The 21824-nt window shown below is 36.4% G+C and overlaps 1 protein-coding gene across 10 annotated transcripts in view; it reads left to right on the top strand.

Moving 5' to 3' along the window:
- The window catches only part of LOC131682492 (tyrosine-protein phosphatase Lar), a 487937-nt gene that overhangs the window by 403374 nt on the left and 62739 nt on the right, over positions 1-21824 (top strand). For 8 of the 10 annotated variants that reach the window (XM_058963998.1, XM_058964004.1, XM_058964003.1 and 5 more), the window contains one exon: positions 6935-7231. The exons of the other annotated variants lie outside the window; for them this stretch is intronic. In XM_058963998.1, coding sequence (XP_058819981.1) covers positions 6935-7231 — 297 coding nt within the window. The remainder of the gene's footprint in view (positions 1-6934; positions 7232-21824) is intronic. 10 annotated transcript variants of the gene reach the window in all.

The following is a 21824-nucleotide window of genomic DNA, read 5'->3' as shown; positions in this document are numbered from 1 at the left end:
TGTGAAAATAAAACCGACTAACTATTCAGCTTAATAGAAAAGTCTTGTACAACTCAAAACTGGTCCGAAAGAACGAAATTTATATGTTAAAAGTAATGTAAACTTTTTACTTTAGTTTTCATTTTACATTAACATATCCCTTATTAGATTTTTGAAATCAATCCAGTGAAATTTTAAAAAATATCGTGCTTGCATTTTTTGTCAATTATACTTGAAATCATGACCTGATAGTAATTGAAATAGAATTATCTTTTGTTTGTCCCAATCAGTGATACTGGATTCCCAAAAAACTTATTTGGACAAAAAAAGTCATTACTTTTTAACGATAATAGCTACGATATGTTGTGGATAGAAACAAATTATCCGACATGAAATAATTACAAAGTTGTCTGAAGATTTCTTCAGTTACAAATCAATACCGCAAAAGTTATATGAATGAAACCGTTTTTCAAAAAACATGCATGCTGTGCCACTGTACATATAATGGTGGTATAGACAAACATTCAGCGGACCTACACTAGAGACATTTTAAGATATATTAAGTTCCGAAACAACTTAATACATTTGACAGATAAAGCGACAATAAAACATAAATTAAAAAAAGTACCATAGTTCCGTACAAATATACTCCAAATATACTCAAAACAAGCTTTTTGGAGTTGGACGTTTCTACCTCACTTGTAATATACAGAATGTTGGTTTCGGGTGCTGTTCCATATTAATGGCTCTGTTCGGGATAGACTGAATAAAAGTCTGACCATGCCTTTTCTTTGCCGACGACATGTACGGGATTCAACCGACGCCAAAGTTTTTCAAAGTGAACTGGACAACTTCAGTGCGTGGTGTGATCTAAACAGAATGGTTTCAAACCCGAGCAATTGCTCGATTGTTCGTTTGTTCGACTCGAGCATTCCGGACCATTTAAAAATAACATGACGCTTTTAGGAGGGGGGAGGTGGTCCGAGAAATTGTGACATATTGTTACCTATGAGGGAGGGGGAGTAAGCTAGAACGTTACGTAACATGCTTTTACTGAAGAAAAAAAAATTTCATGGAATTTGTTACGTAATAGGGGAGGGGGGATAGAGAAATTTGTGACAATTTGTTACATTTGGGAGGAGGAGTCAATTTTGGGCAATTTTTGCGTTACACAATTTATGAATGGCCCCTTCCCAGAAAGTCTCATGTCAAGTCATCTTCAACTGACTTTCAAACCACATACTGCATAAAGTGTAAGTCGTTAGTGATTGTGGCACTTTAGATTGATAGGTAAATCGGCCATGGTTATCGAAATGGAAGTAGTTCAGCACAGCAAAAAAAATCTTGTAACTCTACATCTTGCCAGATGCACATAAAAGGAGCGTCCCAATTCACATAAATTTACATTTAATTACTTGTAAAAATGTGAGTTGTTCGGCTTTCCCTGGGTCATTCAGTCTGAATTTTACATCACAAAATTTAATTTTACATATCAGAACATGTAAAATCCTAGTACGAGACAGACAAATACGTCGCTACATCGTTTAAGTCATATGTAATTTTCATTTTTTCTAAGAGTGAGTATATGTATTTATTTCATGTTACGTATGATTAAATTTTAAGATGAGTTTCGGTCTTCTGTCGTTCGCACTTCATCATGGCCCAATGTGTTTCGACACAAACCATCAAAATTAGCCACATATCACTCTCGTACGGTTTTTTAATAGCGACATGACACCAAATCAAATCAAACCAACGATTTATTATCATAATGTTTCAAAACAGGAAAAGCCCTTTAGTGGAGTCACTCAGTTTTGTAAATCTCACCGTTCATGGTGCCTTTGGTCACAAATGGTTCACTAAGTTTACCGCAGGTGTATATGGCCTGCCAAATCAGATACTTCGAAGCAAAGGTCGACAGCTTTTTCCGTTTGAAACGGTCATCCACAGAAAACTTGTCCTTACCCTGGAACCTTTGAGACCGTCGAATGATGTATATCTATCAATTTTTCCAAAACACGATGCGAGAACCTAGGATTTTGCATGTTAGTGCACCAAATTCATTTCCGAACGGTTTGCTGATTTTCTTCTATCCCGGCCGGAATTACACTGACAACTGCACTACTTAGCGGATGTAAACAATACACTACAATGAGAATTTGGCACTCAACGTTAGAATATTGCTCTTTTGTTTGTAATCCGTACTACCAGAACGGGGTTGGCGGAATAGAGGTTGTCCAACATCGGTTCATATAATTCGACATCCCCCAGGGCGAAACAGATTCCATCTGCTGATCTACTAAAACCTTTGTCAGTTACTACTCTCAGCGTCCGGAGAGGCTGCTCTCAAACCCTATTCGTCTCGAATTTACTGTCTACCAGTCTACTCTACAGTTCTCGAACGCCTTTGTTCGAGGACTACGCAATAACTCTCTCCTGTGACTACCTTTCATGAGAACTAACTACTTTCGCCACAGCACTGTTACTAGACCTTAGCGAGTTTTCAACACCGTATTCGATTTCCACTTGACGAGTAATGCAATTAATGCTAGGTTTATGTCTACCCTTAAATGTAACCAGTGTAAGTAACCATCATTGAAGCTTGTCAGTGTAAATACAACAAATAAACAAAAACAGTACTCATTCAATACGTCATTACCCAAATAACAAATTAAATTTTATGTTACGTATGAGGATGTCTTCAAAACTAATTTCTTAAAACCGAACATAAAACCAATTACTCTACGAATCTGCTTCATAACTTAAAGGTCTATACATAAGATGGTTCTCAAAAGTATTTTCCAAAGTTCTCCAAAAACTTTTAGGTTCTATCGAGACATTCTTATAATATATGTCAAGATTTTCTTAAAACTATGATATAAGTTTTGATAGTTTTATAATTTTCTTTTTTAAGACACTACCCAGTTAACCAGGTGTCGTATAAGGATGACCAACAAGAATCGTATAAGCATACAATTTTTATCGGAATCGTATAAAGGAACATCGTATGTATACGCACTATAAAAAAATTTACCTTAACTAGTATGTTGTGATGACTCCTTTACGATTCTCGTATATGTGTGCAAACTAAGTTATATAATGTATAAAGGGATCGTTATTAGTGCAGTAGTATGACTCAATTACGACTACTCAAATGAGTGTCGGTAATAGCCAAATTAATCCATGTATTGTACGCCAAGAATCGTAAAGCAAAGGGTGGTGGCATTGTTATATGATATAAAATTTCCAAAAAACTCGACGCGCCTTTGAGCAAAAAAAAGCAATATTATCCCTCAAAAAGCCAATGGGTCTTAGAGGCCCGGTTAGTTATAGTTCTCTAGTTTCAATGAACTTGTAATTAAAAATACAAATGATCGACCGTTTTCGGGCTTTCAATTCTTTCACTGATAAAGACGACAAAAAAAAATTTGATTACATTGGGTCTTAGGAGCGATGCTTCTTGAAGTCACAATTTTAGCTTGCCTTTTTGAGGGTTATGAGAAATATTATACCGTTTAATAATGGATGTATATTTCGGGGCAGTAGGGTGTCCCACAATGACGTCATGTTGAAAAAAATCATTGGGCTCACTTCCCAAATGAAAGGTTAGAGTATTAGGATCACTTTCTTCTTTGGAGGGAATTCGATAAAACGCCCCTACTGGTGGCGACTTTAGATTTTTTGAAAAATTAGCCGATTTTGGGTAAAATTTCAAATTCATGCCTGTTGAAGTGCTCCTGAACTGTTCTACATTTCTTTCAGTATTTTTTTATTTTTCTAGTGATCCAAATAGAGAAGTTTGGCGACTTAGTTTGTTCAATTTTTCGATTATATGAGCGGCAGAGCCATTAAAACTTACCGGAAAGTGCAGTTTTTAATGTTTTTCAGTGCATCTACAAAATTTTAAAAATATATGGAACACTTCAAATAGTTTTGCTGAATATAGGGGCGTAATTTTGTTGAAGAAAGTGTATACCTACGTCTATTGGGGCATGAGTTATTTAAACTTTTGTTATATAACCTTTGACAGTTCTAGCTATTCGTCAAGAATAATACTGTTCTACATAATAAAACAATTTAAGTGTGCTTAATCCGCATATTGTTTTTCGAAAATAGAAGCGTTTCCCATACTTTTAAAATTGTGTGGATACCCAGTTTTGAAGAAAAACTAATGAAAAATGCTGCGCTTCTGATTCAAAATTTTTACAAACTAACTGGCCAAACTTTTCCATTAGAATCTCCAGAAAAATAAAAAAATGCTGAAAAAATCAAAGACAGTGCAGCAGCACTTCAATTTGAAAATTTTCCCAAATTCGTTTGAAATTTTACCCAAAATCGACCTAATTTAAAAAAAAATCAAAGGTTACACCCAGTAGGGAGTGTTTTAGCAAATTAGCAAATTAACTCCGAAGAAGAAAGTGGTCCTAGTACAATAACCTTTTACTTAAGAATTCAGCCCGACGCCCTTTTAAGCATCATTTTGGGACACCCTAGGGTGCAGTTATTGATATCCACTGTAACAAAACAATTTTTTGGTAAAATCTGAGCGTTATTTTTTCATATGTTTTATATGAAAATTCAAAGAAAAATTCAATGCGATCGAATTTTTTTGAAACATTGTTGAATCCCATCTTTATTCATGCGACTCTCTATTTTACCTTTTTTAAGGGACCTTTGATGAAAACTATTTGGACTTAAATAAAATGGATTGGTCTTGTTCAAAACAGAATTCAGTTTTTTGATAACACAAGCATTAAAAATGTCAATGTTGAACTGAAAATACGTATGTTTCATTTTTATTGGTAATCACAATTCCATCTATAAATTAACGATTTATTTCGAATCACCTTAAACAGACAAGCAACTAATGATGACTCGCCATATGTACAGTACCTTTAGATGTGGAAAGTTAAATGAGTTGGCTGTTTATACATGATTGAGCTACATTTCCCGTCTTCTCCGTTGGTCCACTTTACATATCCCGTCAGTTGTAACAGTTTGTTTATTATAGAACGTTCTTATCCAATAGTGTATTCGCTTCGTTAAACCTATACAGTTTTACGAAAGTTTTATGGCAACATACTCAAGATACATTCATCTTCAACAAGAAAGTCATAAAACTATCGTTTGGTTTTATGGCAGTTGAAAAACAATGTCGCGAAGAGGGGCTCAATTGTCTTTTAAAACTGCTGATAAGTTTAAATACTACTATGAAATATTAAGTTTTATGAAAGTTTTCTTGCAGCACTCCTAAAACCCATCAATCAAACAAAACTGCATGCCCTTGTCCAAGGCAATGATAAAGTTAATTAACCCAATTAGCATTTGTATTGTTACTTGGGTAGTCAGCTTCACTCTGCACAAAGCAAAGATCGCCTACTACGGACCTCGGCATTGAGTTTGAATAAAATAATGCTAAGAATTTCCATGCATATTTAAAATTTAATAGCTCGGTTTAACGAAAATCGCTAAAATTCCATAGCTCGGTTTACCGAAATGGGTTTCGCATTCATTTAATCACTAACTAGCATAAATTTAAGCCCAGTTACACGATAAATATCGTTTCTAATGGTAAATGAGGGACAAGCCTCCCTTTTCCATAAGACATGAGGGCAGATTCGAGCGATTCGCAGTAACTCTGTCTAAGCTCTTACCAGCAGAAGACAAAAAATAGTTCGTGAGATCGCTCTAAGAATGGTTGGTTTCAAAATCATTCAATGAAGGACGTTCGTTTCACCAACGTTCGACGACGCCCAAATAACCGTTCAGCAGACGTCCATCGTTGAATCCGTTTTGAACGATTTTGAAACAATTTTTCGGACTTCTCCCTGGGATCTATCTGGCCTTTTCAAATCATTACTTTCACTTGAGTATTATGGCTCTAAGCTGTTCATAACATGATCTAGATAGTAATCTCTAGTCAATTGATTGTAGCGCCTTTTCATTTGTACATTCTCCGCACAATCTTTTATATCCCAATCGTTCATTCGGGTTTGAATGTGAGTTTCAGTAATTTGTGACTCTTTAAGTATTATACAAATTTTAAGACCCACAAACGTCTCGAGTTGTTGAAGGATTCCTACAACTGCATAGATATAACCTATATTTATCATCTTCCAGTTTTTGTTTGTTACACCAATATAACGGAAGAGTTGCACCTGAATTTTTTTTTTGCGATAAAATTACTAACCAGGTGGTACCATGTTAGAACATCATTTCCTACTCGCTTTCAGTTCAAACCATGACCCGAATCAATTCTTAGCGTGGATATTTGAACTAGTTCTTCAATTCTTCTGTGTGGAATGAATCGACGACGAAGTCGGTAGTGCTAAAGAGTTAAATTCTAGTGCCAAGGAACCTTTCATAAATTACGTAGCACTTTGAGGGGGAGGGGGTACGACAAATTGTGACGTATTGTGACATATGGGAAAAGGGGAGTAAGCTAGTACGTCAAGTAACATGTTTTTCCCGAAGATAATTTTTTTTTCAAAGAATTTGTTACGTTATAGGGGAGAAGGGTATAGAGAAATTTGTGACAATTTGGGGGAAAGGGGAGTCTATTTTGGGTAATTTTTGCGTTAAGTAATTTATGAATGGGCCCAAGACCATTCATCTCTATTCGTAACCGCTTATTTCAGTTCTACAAACTAATTGGTCAAGGTTTTGTTTCATTCAGGAAGGGTAAATGTTGAAGTTTTCTTCATTCTGACTTTAAGACTTGAGAAATATTCCCCAATATTTTTGTGTGTGTTGAAGATGATTATGTATTGCTTTTTATAAAAACCATTTATTTATTTTTATTTCTAATTGAGTTGTATTTCGTTTGTTATTTTCCTTTCTTCTTTATTTCCATGTGTATTTTCCGTTCCGAAAATGATCAACCACCATCAACCAATTATAAAATCAAAACGAAAACCTACCGAAAATAATTCGACCCAAATTAAAAAAATCGTAGTACCTGGTGCACCACCACGTAACATAACTGTTGAAGCCAGCAGTCCGACGACGATCAACGTGTCCTGGCTGCCACCCCCGGTGGAGCGCTCGAACGGGGCGATTGTATACTATAAAGTGTTTTTTGTCGAGGACGGCCGCTCGGACAGCGAGGCGACAGTAACCACCCTCAATTCCACCAGTCTCGTGCTGGACGAACTGAAACGTTGGACCGAGTACAAGATCTGGGTGCTCGCCGGGACAACGGTTGGCGACGGGCCCCGCTCCTATCCGGTCACTGTTAGAACCCACGAAGACGGTATGTATTGCACTAGTTCAACTTCTCCCTTCTATTGGAAGCTTTAGTTTCGACACACAAACACTTCCCAAAATACTACCCATCAACGGATTTACCAGAGATACCAAACCCACTAAAAGCTCACCCCACCACATCAACACACCCAGATGGATCATACTATCAACAACTAACACCTCTAACTAACCAACCTCAGTGTTTTTTCGATATTTGCAGATTACTAACCATTTTGTATTTTGAAGGTTTTTAATCGGGAAATAATACTGTTAGAAATAACCGTTTTTGTAACGCAAATGAAAACAATTTTTACCATAATAGCAGCAAGGAACTAACCAATTTTTGAATTTTGAATAGCTGCTCCCTGAAGGATACTTTTTGTTTAAATTGTACCTTTTGTATAATCAACGGTCTTTCCGTGAACCGGAAATGTTTTTGTCTAGAATTTTGCATATTTAATTTCCTCCCCTCCAATAACCTTACAGCAAGAAAAAAAAATAAAAACATGGTGCCGATAGCAGCAATACGTTCGTGCAGTGCAACAACATTCCGGAATATATTTAAAACGGTTATTTTTTATGAAAGGCCCAGAAACCGCAGCAATTTTGTAGGCCACAGCAGCGCGCGTACAAACCCACGTGGGATCGGGCGGAAACTTTCGTGGTTCCATCCGCGGAACGAACCGTGGTCGCAGTGTTTAAGCCACCATTCACCGCACATGCAGCCTCCGGCGGTGGTCACGGTTTACAAATTTGGCATTTGTTTCGCACAAAAGGCAAAACAAGAGAACTCATAATTAAGTGTGCATTTCTGTACGGCCGGAGAAGCACTTTTTGTTTCAGTTATTTGTCCACCCGAATAAAAAAATAAGAATAAATTGAATGCATGCACAACAAAACTGCAGCCCAAACCGTGACTACCGGCGGAATCCATTCAGGACAAATATTTTTTTGATGTCCTACATGTTCACATGCTTTTTTTCACCCAGCGCTAAACTGTACTTGACAAAAGTTGCTTCCCCACCTAAAAGCCACCATCGAGAAAGAGTGTTACATGTAAAATATGAAATGGTATTCGCCCGCGTTCTTGAAACTGAATAAAAAATTGATTGCTTGTTCGTAGAAGTGGAATGATGGCTTTCCAAACGATAAAATTTTCCGTAAATCAAACTAATCTACCGGAATCCTCTTCGATTGCAATTTAAAGGAGTATTATTTTCCATATTTGCTTTCAAGAGGTAAACAAGTGGGGCTGATTCCGTTTTGATTAATTCAATCACAAGGGTCGAGTAGCACTAATATGCAGTAGTGCCAGTGAAACCATTTCGAGATTGAACAACTTAGTCCCAAACGTAACCAGCCTTATGTGCCGCAGGTATTCCATCGATGCGAAGCAAATTGCATTTTTATTTTTACGCTGTCAATACAACGGTGAATCGCACCGTGCCTGTTCTGGCTCAAACTTGGGTGTATCTATGTTTCGAAAAAAAAATACGAGAGATACCCTAAAAGAATTGAATGGCTGGCGTCCAAAAAGGGGTAACCTACAATTCATACGTCCTTTCCTTGTCGTTCGTTTTAGAGTTATGGTGTTTTTGGCAAAGTTCTATAGCATCTAGCGTTTAATTTGATCGTACCATATTAGTTCTAAATTCCGTCCGCTGTTATAAACTTTTAATGGAACTAGATTGAACGATGGTACTACGCAATAAAAAAATTGAATTTGTTTATCTTTTTGCAATTTTATGATTTAGAAAAAGATGTTTCCTTAACGAATAGGGAGACTTGACCAAGAGCAAGACTCTAAAAATGGGAGTAACGTGTTCTATTCGGTTCTTAATTTTTTTTTAAAAATATTTTGTTTCGATCCCTTAAGGTAATATTAAAAGTTTGGAAAGAAAAATGTTTTCCTCATAGAAAATATTCCGTAATTAATTAATTTGCGTTTAATGATATATGATTTTTATCAAACTTCGTATGGACATATCTACTTGAGTAATTAATTCTTGAAGTACTCATGTATCAAGTTATTCCCTATGGAATAGTGAAATGGTTTTACAGGAGTTGGAATAGTTATTACTAAAATTTTCACGACATTGAATGCAAGAACTAATGTTGGAGGGACTTGACCAAAATTTTATGGCGAGACTTTGCCAAGTGGCAAGAAACTGAAGAAAGATACAAGATTTCTAATATACTATTCTGTGGTACCTGCTGTTAATGTTATTCACATCACAAAAAATCCCACCTTAAATATATACCAGTTTATATCATTATGGTACTAGTAAACAAAATTAGCAGTCATATAGCTGATTTCGTGACGTGTAAACATGCAATGTAATTAGTACAGTTAATCCAGATACAGAAAAGAAATGCATTAAAAAATCACAATTTTCGAAATGTAAATTTTTTCTATTTTTTCTGGTACCCAAGGACCTCAATAATTTTGAAAAAAAAATGATTCCAGCATGTTTTATACTTTTTTGGTTTTGATTTTTCAAAATTGTTTTGGTCAAGTCCTGCCAGGTCTCCTTGGTCAAGTCTATCCGCAGTGGGGAGACTTGACCAAAGAAAAAAAACCATTACAAAAAAACTTTCATAACTTTTGGAAAATTACATTAAAAATTCTGCAAAAAATCAATAATTTACACAATACTTTTGCAAATTACATTTCAATGACTTTTGAAGGATTAAAAACTTTTTTAGAGATTTTCGTAGGTTTAACTGAATCCCTGGTTAAGTCTCCCTCTGTTTCCCTATTTAAGCTGTAATTTGTTCTTCAAAATTTAGTGGAAAAATATACTGAACCAATATAGAATTAGATAAAAACAAAAAAAGTGTTGGATAAAAATGTCAATGAAGATCATATTTGCTAAAAAAGAGCACTCTATCTTGAAATGTGTAGGACCTACAAAATTTGTATCTTCAGAAGATATATTTATAATAAAATGACCTACAACTTTCTCGAAGACACCTTATTTCTATCTAGCTTTATTAAAAAAAAGTTGATGCCTTAGCGACTAAATTTTGAACTAGTTTGATGCAATCAAATGGTACGATTTTTGTTGTTGTGGGAAACTTTGCCACTGCGACCACTATTCAGGTTATCTCAGGCTTGTTTGCTCTACATATTACAAATTGCCCGAATCCAATGTAGTTGGAAGCGAGTTGTTTGTATATCCACATGTGTCGTCCCAACCGAGTAGTACATTATTAATGTAGCTGAGGATCCGTTTAGGACAGGTATGCCATATCTCGTGAGGCGTCATAAGATGCCTTCCGAAGTATCGCTCCCTTCGGAGAAATAGTACTGCACACTGGCAGAGAATATGTTCCGAGCCCTCGTAGTTACAAAATCGACAAGTGTCATCTTGACTTTTGCCAATTTTTTCAGATGATACTTGGCAGGACAATGCACTATGGTCCCAAAGCTGTATTTAGGGAGACGAAACTGTTTGCGCCTAAACCGTTGGTTTTAGATATATAGTATCTTTGGCAAACTTTGTTAGTACTTTCTTGTCGATTTTTTTTATATTAGTTGAATTAGGGTGGTCCTATCTCTAGTGGTTCATGTGCTATGATTTTTGCAATATTTAAGGTGGGGTGGCTCTTTAAAAATTGGTTTTCTATTAATATCTTTTTATGTGTTAATTTCTCGCTAATACTTTGTTCTAGAGGTTTTTAGATCTTTTGTAAATACACATTTTTGCCGAAGCAATGAAATTTCTATCTCTTTTGTTTGCATAGTTACAGGTGATTTTCAAAACAAAAATAGTTCTTCCAACATTGCAAATGGATTTTCAATCTTTTAATTTCATTTGAAAGATCGAAACTTTTTTAGTTTTTGGTGAAAAAACTGTGGGAGCGTTATTTCTGTAAAATAAATAATTAATTTTTGAAAATGATGTATTTATCAACAAAAATCGTTCATAACTTTTCAAATAGACGTGATAATAACTTTGTTACTTCAGAAAAAATATTCGCCATACAAAGTTCTAAAAGGGCTGCAAACAAACTATTTACGATAAATCGAATGAAGTGACAAATGAGAAATAGTGATTTTAAGGGGTCGGGTTTTCAACGTTCAATCTCTTATGGTAAAATCAACTAAGAAATAGTCATTGAGTGTGATAATACCGAATGTCATGGCAATTCTATTGAATTTGTAAACGTTTTTATTACATTTCTTATAAAAGAAATGTATAGAATTCGCTCAAACATTCAAGATTTTTTCCGAGGCCCGGAGGGCCGAGTCTTATATACCATTCGACTCAGCTCGACGATTTGGGACAATGTCTGTGTGTGTGTGTGTGTGTGTGTGTCTGTGTGTGTGTGTGTGTGTGTATGTAACGGACAAATTCTCATTCGTGTTTCTCAGCAATGGCTGAACCGATCTTATCCAAACCAATTTTAAATGAAAGAACTAAAAAACAGTATGAACGCTATTAATTTGTTTTTGATTCTGATGTTTAGTTTCCAAGATATGAATGTTTGAATGCGTAAAAATGGCGTTTTTTGCAGTTTTTTTGAATTATCTGCCGAAATTGACAATGTTGTTTAACAATTTATATGTTTTTAGATAGCTTTAACGAATACCTTTCGAACAAGCTATAGATTGTTGATATCGGACTATTATCAAAAGAAATATTAAACATTAAATGCGGACGAAAGATTTTTATCATTTCCCATTGCCAGAAATATGACCAAAAACATGTAATCTATTATTAACGCCAAAACGGCTTATTTTAGGTCAATAGTATCTTCGGCGAATATAATGGAGGCAATATGCCCTTTCTTTTGGTATTGTGCTTTTGCTGATTAATCACCCTATGAGTGAGATATTTTCACAAATTTTCTTGGAAGTGATTATATCGAAATGATGTCTTCAGAAACTTTGTAGCTCTTACTTTTGCGAATAACTTTACTGAAGACTTCAAATATCTATTTTGAATACTTTAAAAGTTATGGCTTGTTGTTTGTGGGTTACTCTTTGTCGCCTATTTATTGTTCAATATAGTAATAATCCATTTAAATAAGCCAAATAATATTTCGATAAAACGAATTTTGTATTTCATTTTTCTATCTACAACCGCTAGAAATAATCACCGAACACTTCCAAGTTGTCTGGAAGGAACTTGATAACTTATCAGTGCAAAAATGTTCATTTGTACGAACCTTCTGACTGCAATTTTTCTAACTTATAACCATCGGATCGATCTGAAACATATCGGAAAATGAAAGCGAAGTAAATAACTCCAAGCAACGGCGTAGCCAAGAGAAGGTTTTGGGGTTTAACACCATACAACCCCCCCCCCCCCACAACACAAAAAAAATTGGATTGAAGTTTAAAATTTATTGATGCTGACTGATTTAATTCAATATTACAATACTAATTATCTGATTCGTACATTGATAACCTGTTGTTGTAAACATCATGAGGACTTTTGATAAATTGTCGGAATGGGTATGTAACTGATCTATTGGTCTTGATTTCACAGTTGACTAATAGCATCAATATCAAATTCCTGCCTGAAAACATTCCAATAGAAAATTCCAGAGTTCTGTAATCAATCATAATCCTTAGATTTCTTTTCAAATTGAGCTCGCTTTTGTAGAGATGTAGGGTCTTTATTTAATAGAAAGCGAAGTTAAAATGGATTTAATGCCTATGAAACATAGAACTGCTCACCAAAAAAATGCATAACTTTCAACATTTGCTAAAAATGTTTTTGGCTTTCTCATTCACTCTAAAATTCGTCAATCTAATCCCGACCGGGAGGGCCGTGTGTCATATGCCAATCGACTCAGTTCGTCGAGATCGGAAAATGTCTGTGTGTATGTATGTGTGTGTATGTGTGTATGTGGAAAAAATGTGACCTCTGTTAATCAGAGATGGCAGGACCGATTTGCACAAAGTTAGTCTCAAATTAAAGGTACAATCTTCCCATCGGCTGCAATTGAATTTTTTATTGATTGGACTTCCGATTCTGGAGTTATGAGTTGAAGAGTGCAATCACACAGAAAATTGCCATATAAACTGAAATGAAAAATTTTCAAAATCAAATTTGTATTTTTGATGCCAAATGACTTTAAAATGCATGAAACATTGAGATTTGATGTAAACTCGAAAAAAATAATGTTTGACAAAAATTGACTTTTTTGGACTTTGGTACATTTTTGCCTTTCTCATATAGAAAGGTTATGCAATCACTCTAAAAATCGTCAATAATACTGGCCCGGAAGAAGTATGCAGTGAGGGGTTGCTACTTTAAAATTGTAACTAGTTTAAAATTTCTTAACAAGTTGAAAATTTTCGGCAGGACCTGGACCTCCGGATCTTTCTCCATGATCCGCCGCTGGTTTCAAGCGATGTTTCAGTATCACATAGTATCTCAAGATCGTTGCTGTCGATCCATTGTATGTATGTGCAAATCGTACTGAACATGTAATATTCATTTCCACCATTGTATTGAACATAACCAGCCATGGAATCGTAGTCTGGACAAATGAGACAAGCACAATTGCACCACTAGGTGGATTAAAGCAGGTTTTTATTTTGGGAATGCGTCGAGTTGAGACGAAAACGTAATATGATTAATAACGAGGATAACACTTTCCGAATGTAGAGAGAAATTTATGAAAAATGACGATTTCCATTCGATTCTAGCAGGTTCTGGTCGATTTTGATGAGCATTTGATTTTTGTTGTATGACCAATTATATGTATAGGTCAAATGTTTAAAAACAGTAATTTAAGGTCAAGATAGCATCATTTTGAAACCGCCAATTTCGGAGGTTTAGTATCTTCGATGAGTTTTACAAACGTTAAACAGCGCATCATCTGATAAAATAATTTTGATGGTAGTAGAAGTATTTATGGTGAATTTTCTCAGGTTAATATTCATGACTACAATAAAGTCTCAACAAATTCGTTAAAGACACGAACTCTGTTACTATTTTCTGAAAAATAAATTCTGCATAATTTTAAAACTTAAAAAATTACGGTTTCGGAATTATGCCGTTTGGACAGTATGATCAATTTTCACCAAACCCCCACCAAACCGAATTTCTGGCTACGCCGCTGACTTCAAGTAAGTAAAAACAAATTCGTTCTACACTCGTTTACAAGAAACTTCTTCGAATGCTGAATATCTATTATAATGCATTGAAACCCCGATTTTATCAGCCAAATATGAACATAGGTTTGATGGGCTCTAGCAGACGAACAAGACTGAATTCGAGTAAATCCTTTCTTGAGCATGTTTTCCTTATCATGAAGATGGAAATATGCAAAAATGAAAAGTTCATCATAATCAGAAATAGTTATCAGACTACATCAAGGGACGGGAAAAATATTTTAACAGTTTCAGTTCATTATAAAGAAAGAAAAGCCCGCTTTAGTCAATGTCCCCATTTTGTCAGCCTAAAACACACCATGAGACTAATAAAAATGGGTCTTTATTGTATGTATTATTCACTGTGTATCACATTAATAGGTACATTTCATTTTTGGGGATTTTTTATTGCAAACTACAACAATTTTTAGGTAGTTTTCAAGGGGTTATTTTATAGATTTGTTCCAAAATTTGGCGAACCTATTCCAATTCGTATACCAATTAATTGGTATACTTAAGGGTTTATATGTTGCAGATAGAGAATATACTTAATTTTTCAGCGCTTTTCCTACACAATATTACGAAAGCTTATTAAACATTTTTTCTTAATAAGTTTGTGAAAATTATAAGCTTTTTGGAATTTTTTCATAGTGTTATTTTTTATTTTACCGTGATTTTTTATTAAATAGTAACCATCGCTTCACAACGTAGTATATTTTTCATGGCTTGCGGTGAGCACGATCTCTCGAAATGCTGAACTGAAAATTATGGAATAGAAATTAATTTTTAGTATTCTTTACAGATTTAACTCGCCGCGCAGATAGCTCTGAACTAGACCCGCTGGTGCCCTAAGCAGGGTTGCCAAAATTAAATCTGTATTTTTGTCCTTAAAAATCTTTTCATCTGTATTTATTCTTCGAAAAATCTGTGTCGATATCTGTATCAAATGCGTTGAGTCGTTTAACTTGGATTTTGCTGGATTATCTATCGAAGGTATTAATTCCTGTGGTTTAAATCAGTCAAGCAAGGACCTGTCTACGTTTTCATAAAAAACACTACAAATCGTTCTGATATTTTACATCCAGAAACTTGAACTTTACCGATGTACACAATGGAAAAATAAAATTCTGCTTCATTTAAATACTTTTGTTGATATATAATGTAATATACGTTAGGTCGACCCATGTAGCTATCGAATTTTCGGACAAAAAATTGAGAATTAACAAAGTCACAGAGCATTACAATTAACGTTTCTGGAAATAGACTTCAGCCAGGCGTTTACGGGGTGCTAACCTGAGTGTATTACAAACCTTTACCTTTCAGAATGTACGACCACTTTCAAAAGCAAAAATATATTTTAATATAGAGGGCTAAGCTGAGAGAGACACAGAGGATGTATTACTGAAACAGAAAAAAAATATTTTAAAAAAATAGTTTTTGTAACATCATTTCTCAAAAATCTGTATATCTGCACATACAGATTCTTGGTCTGAAAATGGCTAAAAAATCTGTATAAATGCAGATTATTCTGTATTTTTGGTAACCCTGGCCCTAAGACGATTTCGCTAGATTTTCAGAGCACTGTGCACCCAGTGCATTAACGCAAGTGACGTAATGTTATCGCAAAGTTTCGTGAAAATGAAAATTCCAGTAATGATGATAATTTTCCCAAACGGTTCCTTTTCGTGAGGTTTTTATTTGTTCTTTGGCATTAGGATTAGCGATAATAATTCAAATCAAGGATACTACTGGGAAGTCACCTTTAGAAAAAGTCGATGTCGAAGTAAAATTTGAAACTATGCACGCATGCACTTCAGAGATAGCGTGATATCAGGAGCTGCGATTTCATTTCAACGCTTTTTTTGTGAAAAGGGCGATACTTACAAATGTAAACATAAGGCTTTTTTCATACATGCGAATGAGGGCTTTGAAATGCTACAAATTAACCTAAAAATTTTGATTCTACGATATTGCTTTCTTAAACTACAGCAAAAAATACAACGGACGAAACTGTATTTTTGTTTGTTTATTTAAAGTTTCGCCCTCCACGCTCCATGCAAACAAACAGGGCGATACTTTTTTTGCTAGCAGTTTAGAGGCGAAACTGTTATTTTCGTATTTTTTAGGATTATCAAGCTGATACCAGCTGTAAATAGTAACAATGATCTCTATTGAAAAAACACGAACGAAATCGGTGGTGTAAAACGGTAGTTATTGTAAAAAAACGTAAGGGCGATACTTCAATGCTGATAGGTGGAACTGAAAAAGTAAAAAATCGCCAAAGGGGCGATACTATCATTTTGTCAATTTCAATAGCAAAAACAAATTTTAATTTAATAATTTCAAATACTTTATGAAGTTTTGGGTTTCGTTTACTGAATCATGCAAACTAGGATGTAAAAAACACAATAGTTCTTAAATAGGAAATAAAACCAAGTGTGGAAATATTCACTGTTCATTTTCTTTGAATGGTGTCACTGCTAGTATCGCCCTTTTCAAGAAAAAGCGTTGATTTCTTAGTTCTCAGTCGCGTTGGAAATTTGAGTAATGTATAAACTTCAAATCGATTAAGCATTAGCATTAGCATTAGCATTAGCAATAATTCGTTTTTATGTCTATTTTACGGGTCATTTTTTCGCTTTCCCATTGATTTGGTTTGAGATTTCTAGCACTGATGTTGTCCTATACTGATTTGAGCGATTCTCTGAGTCCTGCAACTTTCCCATGTAGTATGTGTTATCAAAAACATCGCGAAGCATCAAGTTCTAAATGTTCTCAAACGATATAATATCCGAAGAGAGTGATAAGAGTTATAAGAAATGTCTCATCACACTGTTAGGTGGATTAAAAACGTTTTGAAAGAACAATCTACCGTACATCTAAATAGTACAGTGGATTTACAGTAGTGTTAGCTGCAAACTATCGTTAATTCTAAACCGTCCAACAAAAGTTATCTATGCTCACTTAAGTAAATCCTTTTTGGTTTGGACTAGTGCTCAAAACGGGTGCTAGAAAGAAAATGTTTTAGTTCACGTCTTATCTTAAAATAAAATCTTGAAACGAGTTTGTTATTCATAGCAGCGGAAATTATTGTATGCTTTTCCAACATTTATGCAATGTTTGAAAGTATAAATTAATTATCGACTATAAGGACGGCTGTGGGTAAGTTAAAGAAAGATTCTCAATTTTTTGTTACTTCCAAACAAATAAAAGTAAGAGGTCTGAAAATCTCTAACCGCGCACTGGTAGAATAACTCATAAAGCATAATTCCCTAGCATCTATATAATGCATGATGACGGTATTTGCTTTATTGGCCCCGTAATAGATAACTTTTATTTAGAGTTTACTATAGTACGCTATTTACACGTAATTCACGCTAACATGTAGTTGTACGGTAAATTGTTGTGTTTTCAAACAGTGTCACATATTCAATAGATTTTCATTATAACACACATTGACTATTTCTCAGTTGATTTTACCATAAGAGATTGAGCGATGAAAACGTGACCTCTTAAAATCACTATTTTTCATTTGTCTCTTCATACATTGATTTATCATAAATAGTTTGTTTGCAGCACTTTTAGAACTTTGCATGGCGAATATTTTTGCAGAAGTAACAAAGTTATTATCTCGTCTATTTGAAAAGTTTTGAACGATTTTTGTTGAAAAATACACCATTTTCAAAAATTAATTATTTATTTTACAGAAATAACGCTCCCACAGTTTTTTCACCAAAAACTAAAAAAGTTTCGATCTTTCAAATGAAATTAAAAGATTGAAAATCCATTTGCAATGTTGGAAGATATATAGCTTTGAAAAAAATCATTTTTGTTTTGAAAATCGCCTGTAACTATGCAAACAAAAGAGATAGAAACTTCATTGCTTCGGCAAAAATGTGTATTTACAAAAGTTCTAAAAACCTCTAGAACAAAGTAGCGAGAAATTAACACATAAAAAGATTAATAGAAAACCAATTTTTAAAGAGCCACCCCACCTTAAATATTGCAAAAATCATAGCACATAAACCATTAGTTTCTTAAGAAAAGTTGCTTCAATTTGATTGATTTATAACTTTGTAGAACATTATGTAGCTAAATTTTACATATCTAAGAAGTTGATACTTTGAACACCCTAACCACAAGGACCACCCTAATTCAACTAATATAAAAAAATCAGCAAGAAAGTACTAACAAAGTTTGCCGAAGATACTATATATCTAAAACCAACGGTTTTGGCGCAAATAGTTTTGTCTTCCTAGATACAGCTTTGGGACCATAGTGCAATGTTCCGTAAATAAACCTGTGATTAAAAACAACAGCACAAAAACAAACAGCTAAGTTAAACTTACAAGTAGTTTAAATCGCTTGTGAATAAGTCTTAAGTCCTTTACCATATTGGATAGGAAACTTAGGATGTCTTTGGGTTTCAGTCGTCCAAACACGGTGCGCTCTATGTAAAGACGGTCGAAAACTCAAAACAACAATTGCGCTAGTGCTGGGCAGTTGTATACCAGTTGATATGAGGTTTCGTAGTAGGATTCACAAAGATCACATGAAAAAGACTCAGCTCGCTGAATAGTTGCCATGTGATAATTGAGTTTGCTGTGGACGGTTAAAACCCTAGTCAGCATGCAGCAGTGGAGTTTCAAAAAATGTAGGAGATTATTCGAAATCACCGGACACGCTTGTTCTAGAACTGCCTTTGTTTAATGATAAACGTGATAGACTCCAATAATTGCAGTGCTCGGACGAAGCCCAGGACCGTATTTTTTCTCCTACCCAACTTGTCGAACTTGGCAGGACCAACGATGTCAATCGTTGCACCTGCCCTGGCCAATTCGCCCATGCTTAGTTCGGTACACGATTACTAGTTTGGACCGTGATTTGTCTGAGCTAAGGGTCTTGATTGTAGCTTGACCACAGTCCACTTGTGTTTTAGAGCAGAAATTTATAACTTTGACGAATAAGCTCTTTGGCAGGGCCGATTATACCTTTTACATAATCGCAAAGATTTCTGCTTGGAATACAGTACAGTACCTACCTGGCGAGTGAGATCGTTCCAATCTCTTTTCACGACAGTAGAAACTAGCATCAGCACGTCCTCCCTCAGAAAACCGTTAGTGAAACAGTCCATTTTCGTTTGTTGTTGTCTTCATATAGCTAGACAACCACTCCTCTCGAGAGGGAACGTTCGTGCCTAACCACTAAAACACTCCTTTCTTCCCTCGGAACTACTTCAAAGTATTACTTCGTGGGAGGCTCGTTGTGCTTTCGTCGCACCTCTTTCTTCTGCTCTATCTCGGAGTCTCACGTGGTTCATGGAGGGGCTCGACCTATGAAGTTTGATTTGACCCTCGACTCTTCTCTTGCTTCTTGTCTCCATCTATTACGTCCACGTGAGTCGTTTAGGTGCTGATACCTTGAGCCATTTAGCTCATGTTTTCGTGAGTCATTCAGCTCCCGGCCTTATCACGATCTACTTGGATAGTCCCCAACGGTGAACTCACCCTACTCCGACCGATAGTTGCCCGATGGAGAAATTTTCCCCGTCACCGATACCCGCTTCCTTGAACCATTTAGCTTTATCGAGATCAACTCGGATATTATCCTTCTCCGACTGAGAGTTCCTCGGCAACGGAATTTCTATCGGTACCGGTGATTGTTTCGTGAGCCAATTAGCTCCCCTTATCGTCACGATTCTGTCATGAAGTCCATGGAAACCCTACCGTGAATTCCCCGTCGGTAGATTACTTCCGATACCGATGTTCGTTTCTGTGAGCCATTTTGCTCACTGCTTCGTCTACTCAGTCTGGTCCTCGGCGATGCACCTAGCCTCAACGGGCCAGCCATTAGGTGTTGTGGCCTATCCAGCGATCCCGGGTAAAGCGTAGTTTCCGGTTCACTGGCGCCCCAACGACCCACTGCTACCTATTCGACGCGGTCTACTCGGTCTAATCCCTGTCGGTGGATCTAGCCCTACCTACCCGCTTGGGTGTCGAAATCGGTCAGGCGATTCCGGTGAAACCTGGCGTTCACTGGCGCCCCAATGACCCGAACCCGGTGCTACGTCGCGGACTACTCAACTGGCCCTCGGCGATGGACCTAGTCTACACCTTCGGAGAGTTCCCCGGCGGCGGAATTTCTCCCGAAACTCGATTTGTGGTTTTCCAGCGACGTTCTAGCCTATGGCGCTACTTTGTTGATCCATTTGCCACTTCCTCTGCAGCTCGGAGAGTATATTCGTAACTTCTTCAAACGTAGAGCATACGAAGACCACGTGTTCCGGTGTCTCTTGCACGTTCACACACTCCGGATAAAGGGGTGACGAAGCATGTCCAAATCGATGCAGGTGCTTCCGGAAGAATCCAAACCCAGACAAAAACTGCGTCAAATGGTACCTCTCCGTGCTTCCTATGTACCCAAGCAGAGACATTTGAGATGAGTCGGGAGGTCCACCTTCCTTTCTCCGCGTACGGTATCTTTTTCTGCTAAAGATACCCCAATGTCTTCTTGGCGTAATGAACAGACGCTGTCCGATATGGCAATGTTCAGCATAACTTTTTTTCAAGTTTATGCTTAAACTTATAGTTTACTTCGGGGGGTGTGGCTGATTGTCGCTGGAATAGTAGATGTCATTTCCTGGAATGTGGGTCTTCGAGAGCGGTAAGTAACTTTCGTCGTCCAGCACGAACGACGTTCCGCGGTAGTTCTTCGTCATCCAACGACACTGCGATTTCACAATCACTATCTGCTCGTCAGTGTACTCGGGGGACCGAGTCTTCTTCCGATACCGATGATGTCCTCCATCTTGAGGATTCGGTGAATCAAGCTGTGGGCACAGAGAACAGACATATAAGTTAAAACAAACTTTCCCAAAAACCTTTGTAAACATTTAAATGAAAATACGTTGAAAATCACCATCGTATACAGGTTCGCATGCGTGAATCATCATTGTATCCAAGTTTGCACACAAGTCCCGTATAGCGATTGCTGGCCGACCGAAGCGCTGACCAGTGACAAGTTGCTACTCGCTGTTGTCATTTCAAAACGACAGTTTTATTTCTTACACAAGTTGAAAACTTTACTTGTATATCAGTTCTCAGTGCTATGGGAGCAGTGATATTTTCGGCCGGCGTCACGCAAACTTGTTCCGTCCCTGTTGTTGAACAGCGTTTTCAACGCTTACTTCTTCCTCTTTTTCTTCGTCATTATCTTCGTCGGACGGCCGCTACCGACCTTCCTCTCCACGCTCAGGGATGCCAGGATCCGGTAAACTGTACTCACGGGCACGTTTTCGTCTCGAAAGTGGTCTACCGTAAACTTTTTTCCACGATGGCCATGCGTTTCGTAAAACCGTACAACACGCTCGCGGAGTGCCTACTGGTCCAACGCCATCTTCTATTGAACTGACAGTACCCGAGCGAAAAGAAACATTCCACCCATTTCTAGGGTGTCCAGAGAGCAATTTTCTTAGAGAGAAAAAAAA

This window comes from Topomyia yanbarensis, chromosome 2 (assembly GCF_030247195.1).
Source record: "Topomyia yanbarensis strain Yona2022 chromosome 2, ASM3024719v1, whole genome shotgun sequence".
Taxonomy (NCBI): Eukaryota; Metazoa; Arthropoda; class Insecta; order Diptera; family Culicidae; genus Topomyia; species Topomyia yanbarensis.
The sequence above is the reverse complement of the archived record's forward strand: the minus strand, read 5'-3'. Positions and strand labels throughout refer to the sequence as shown.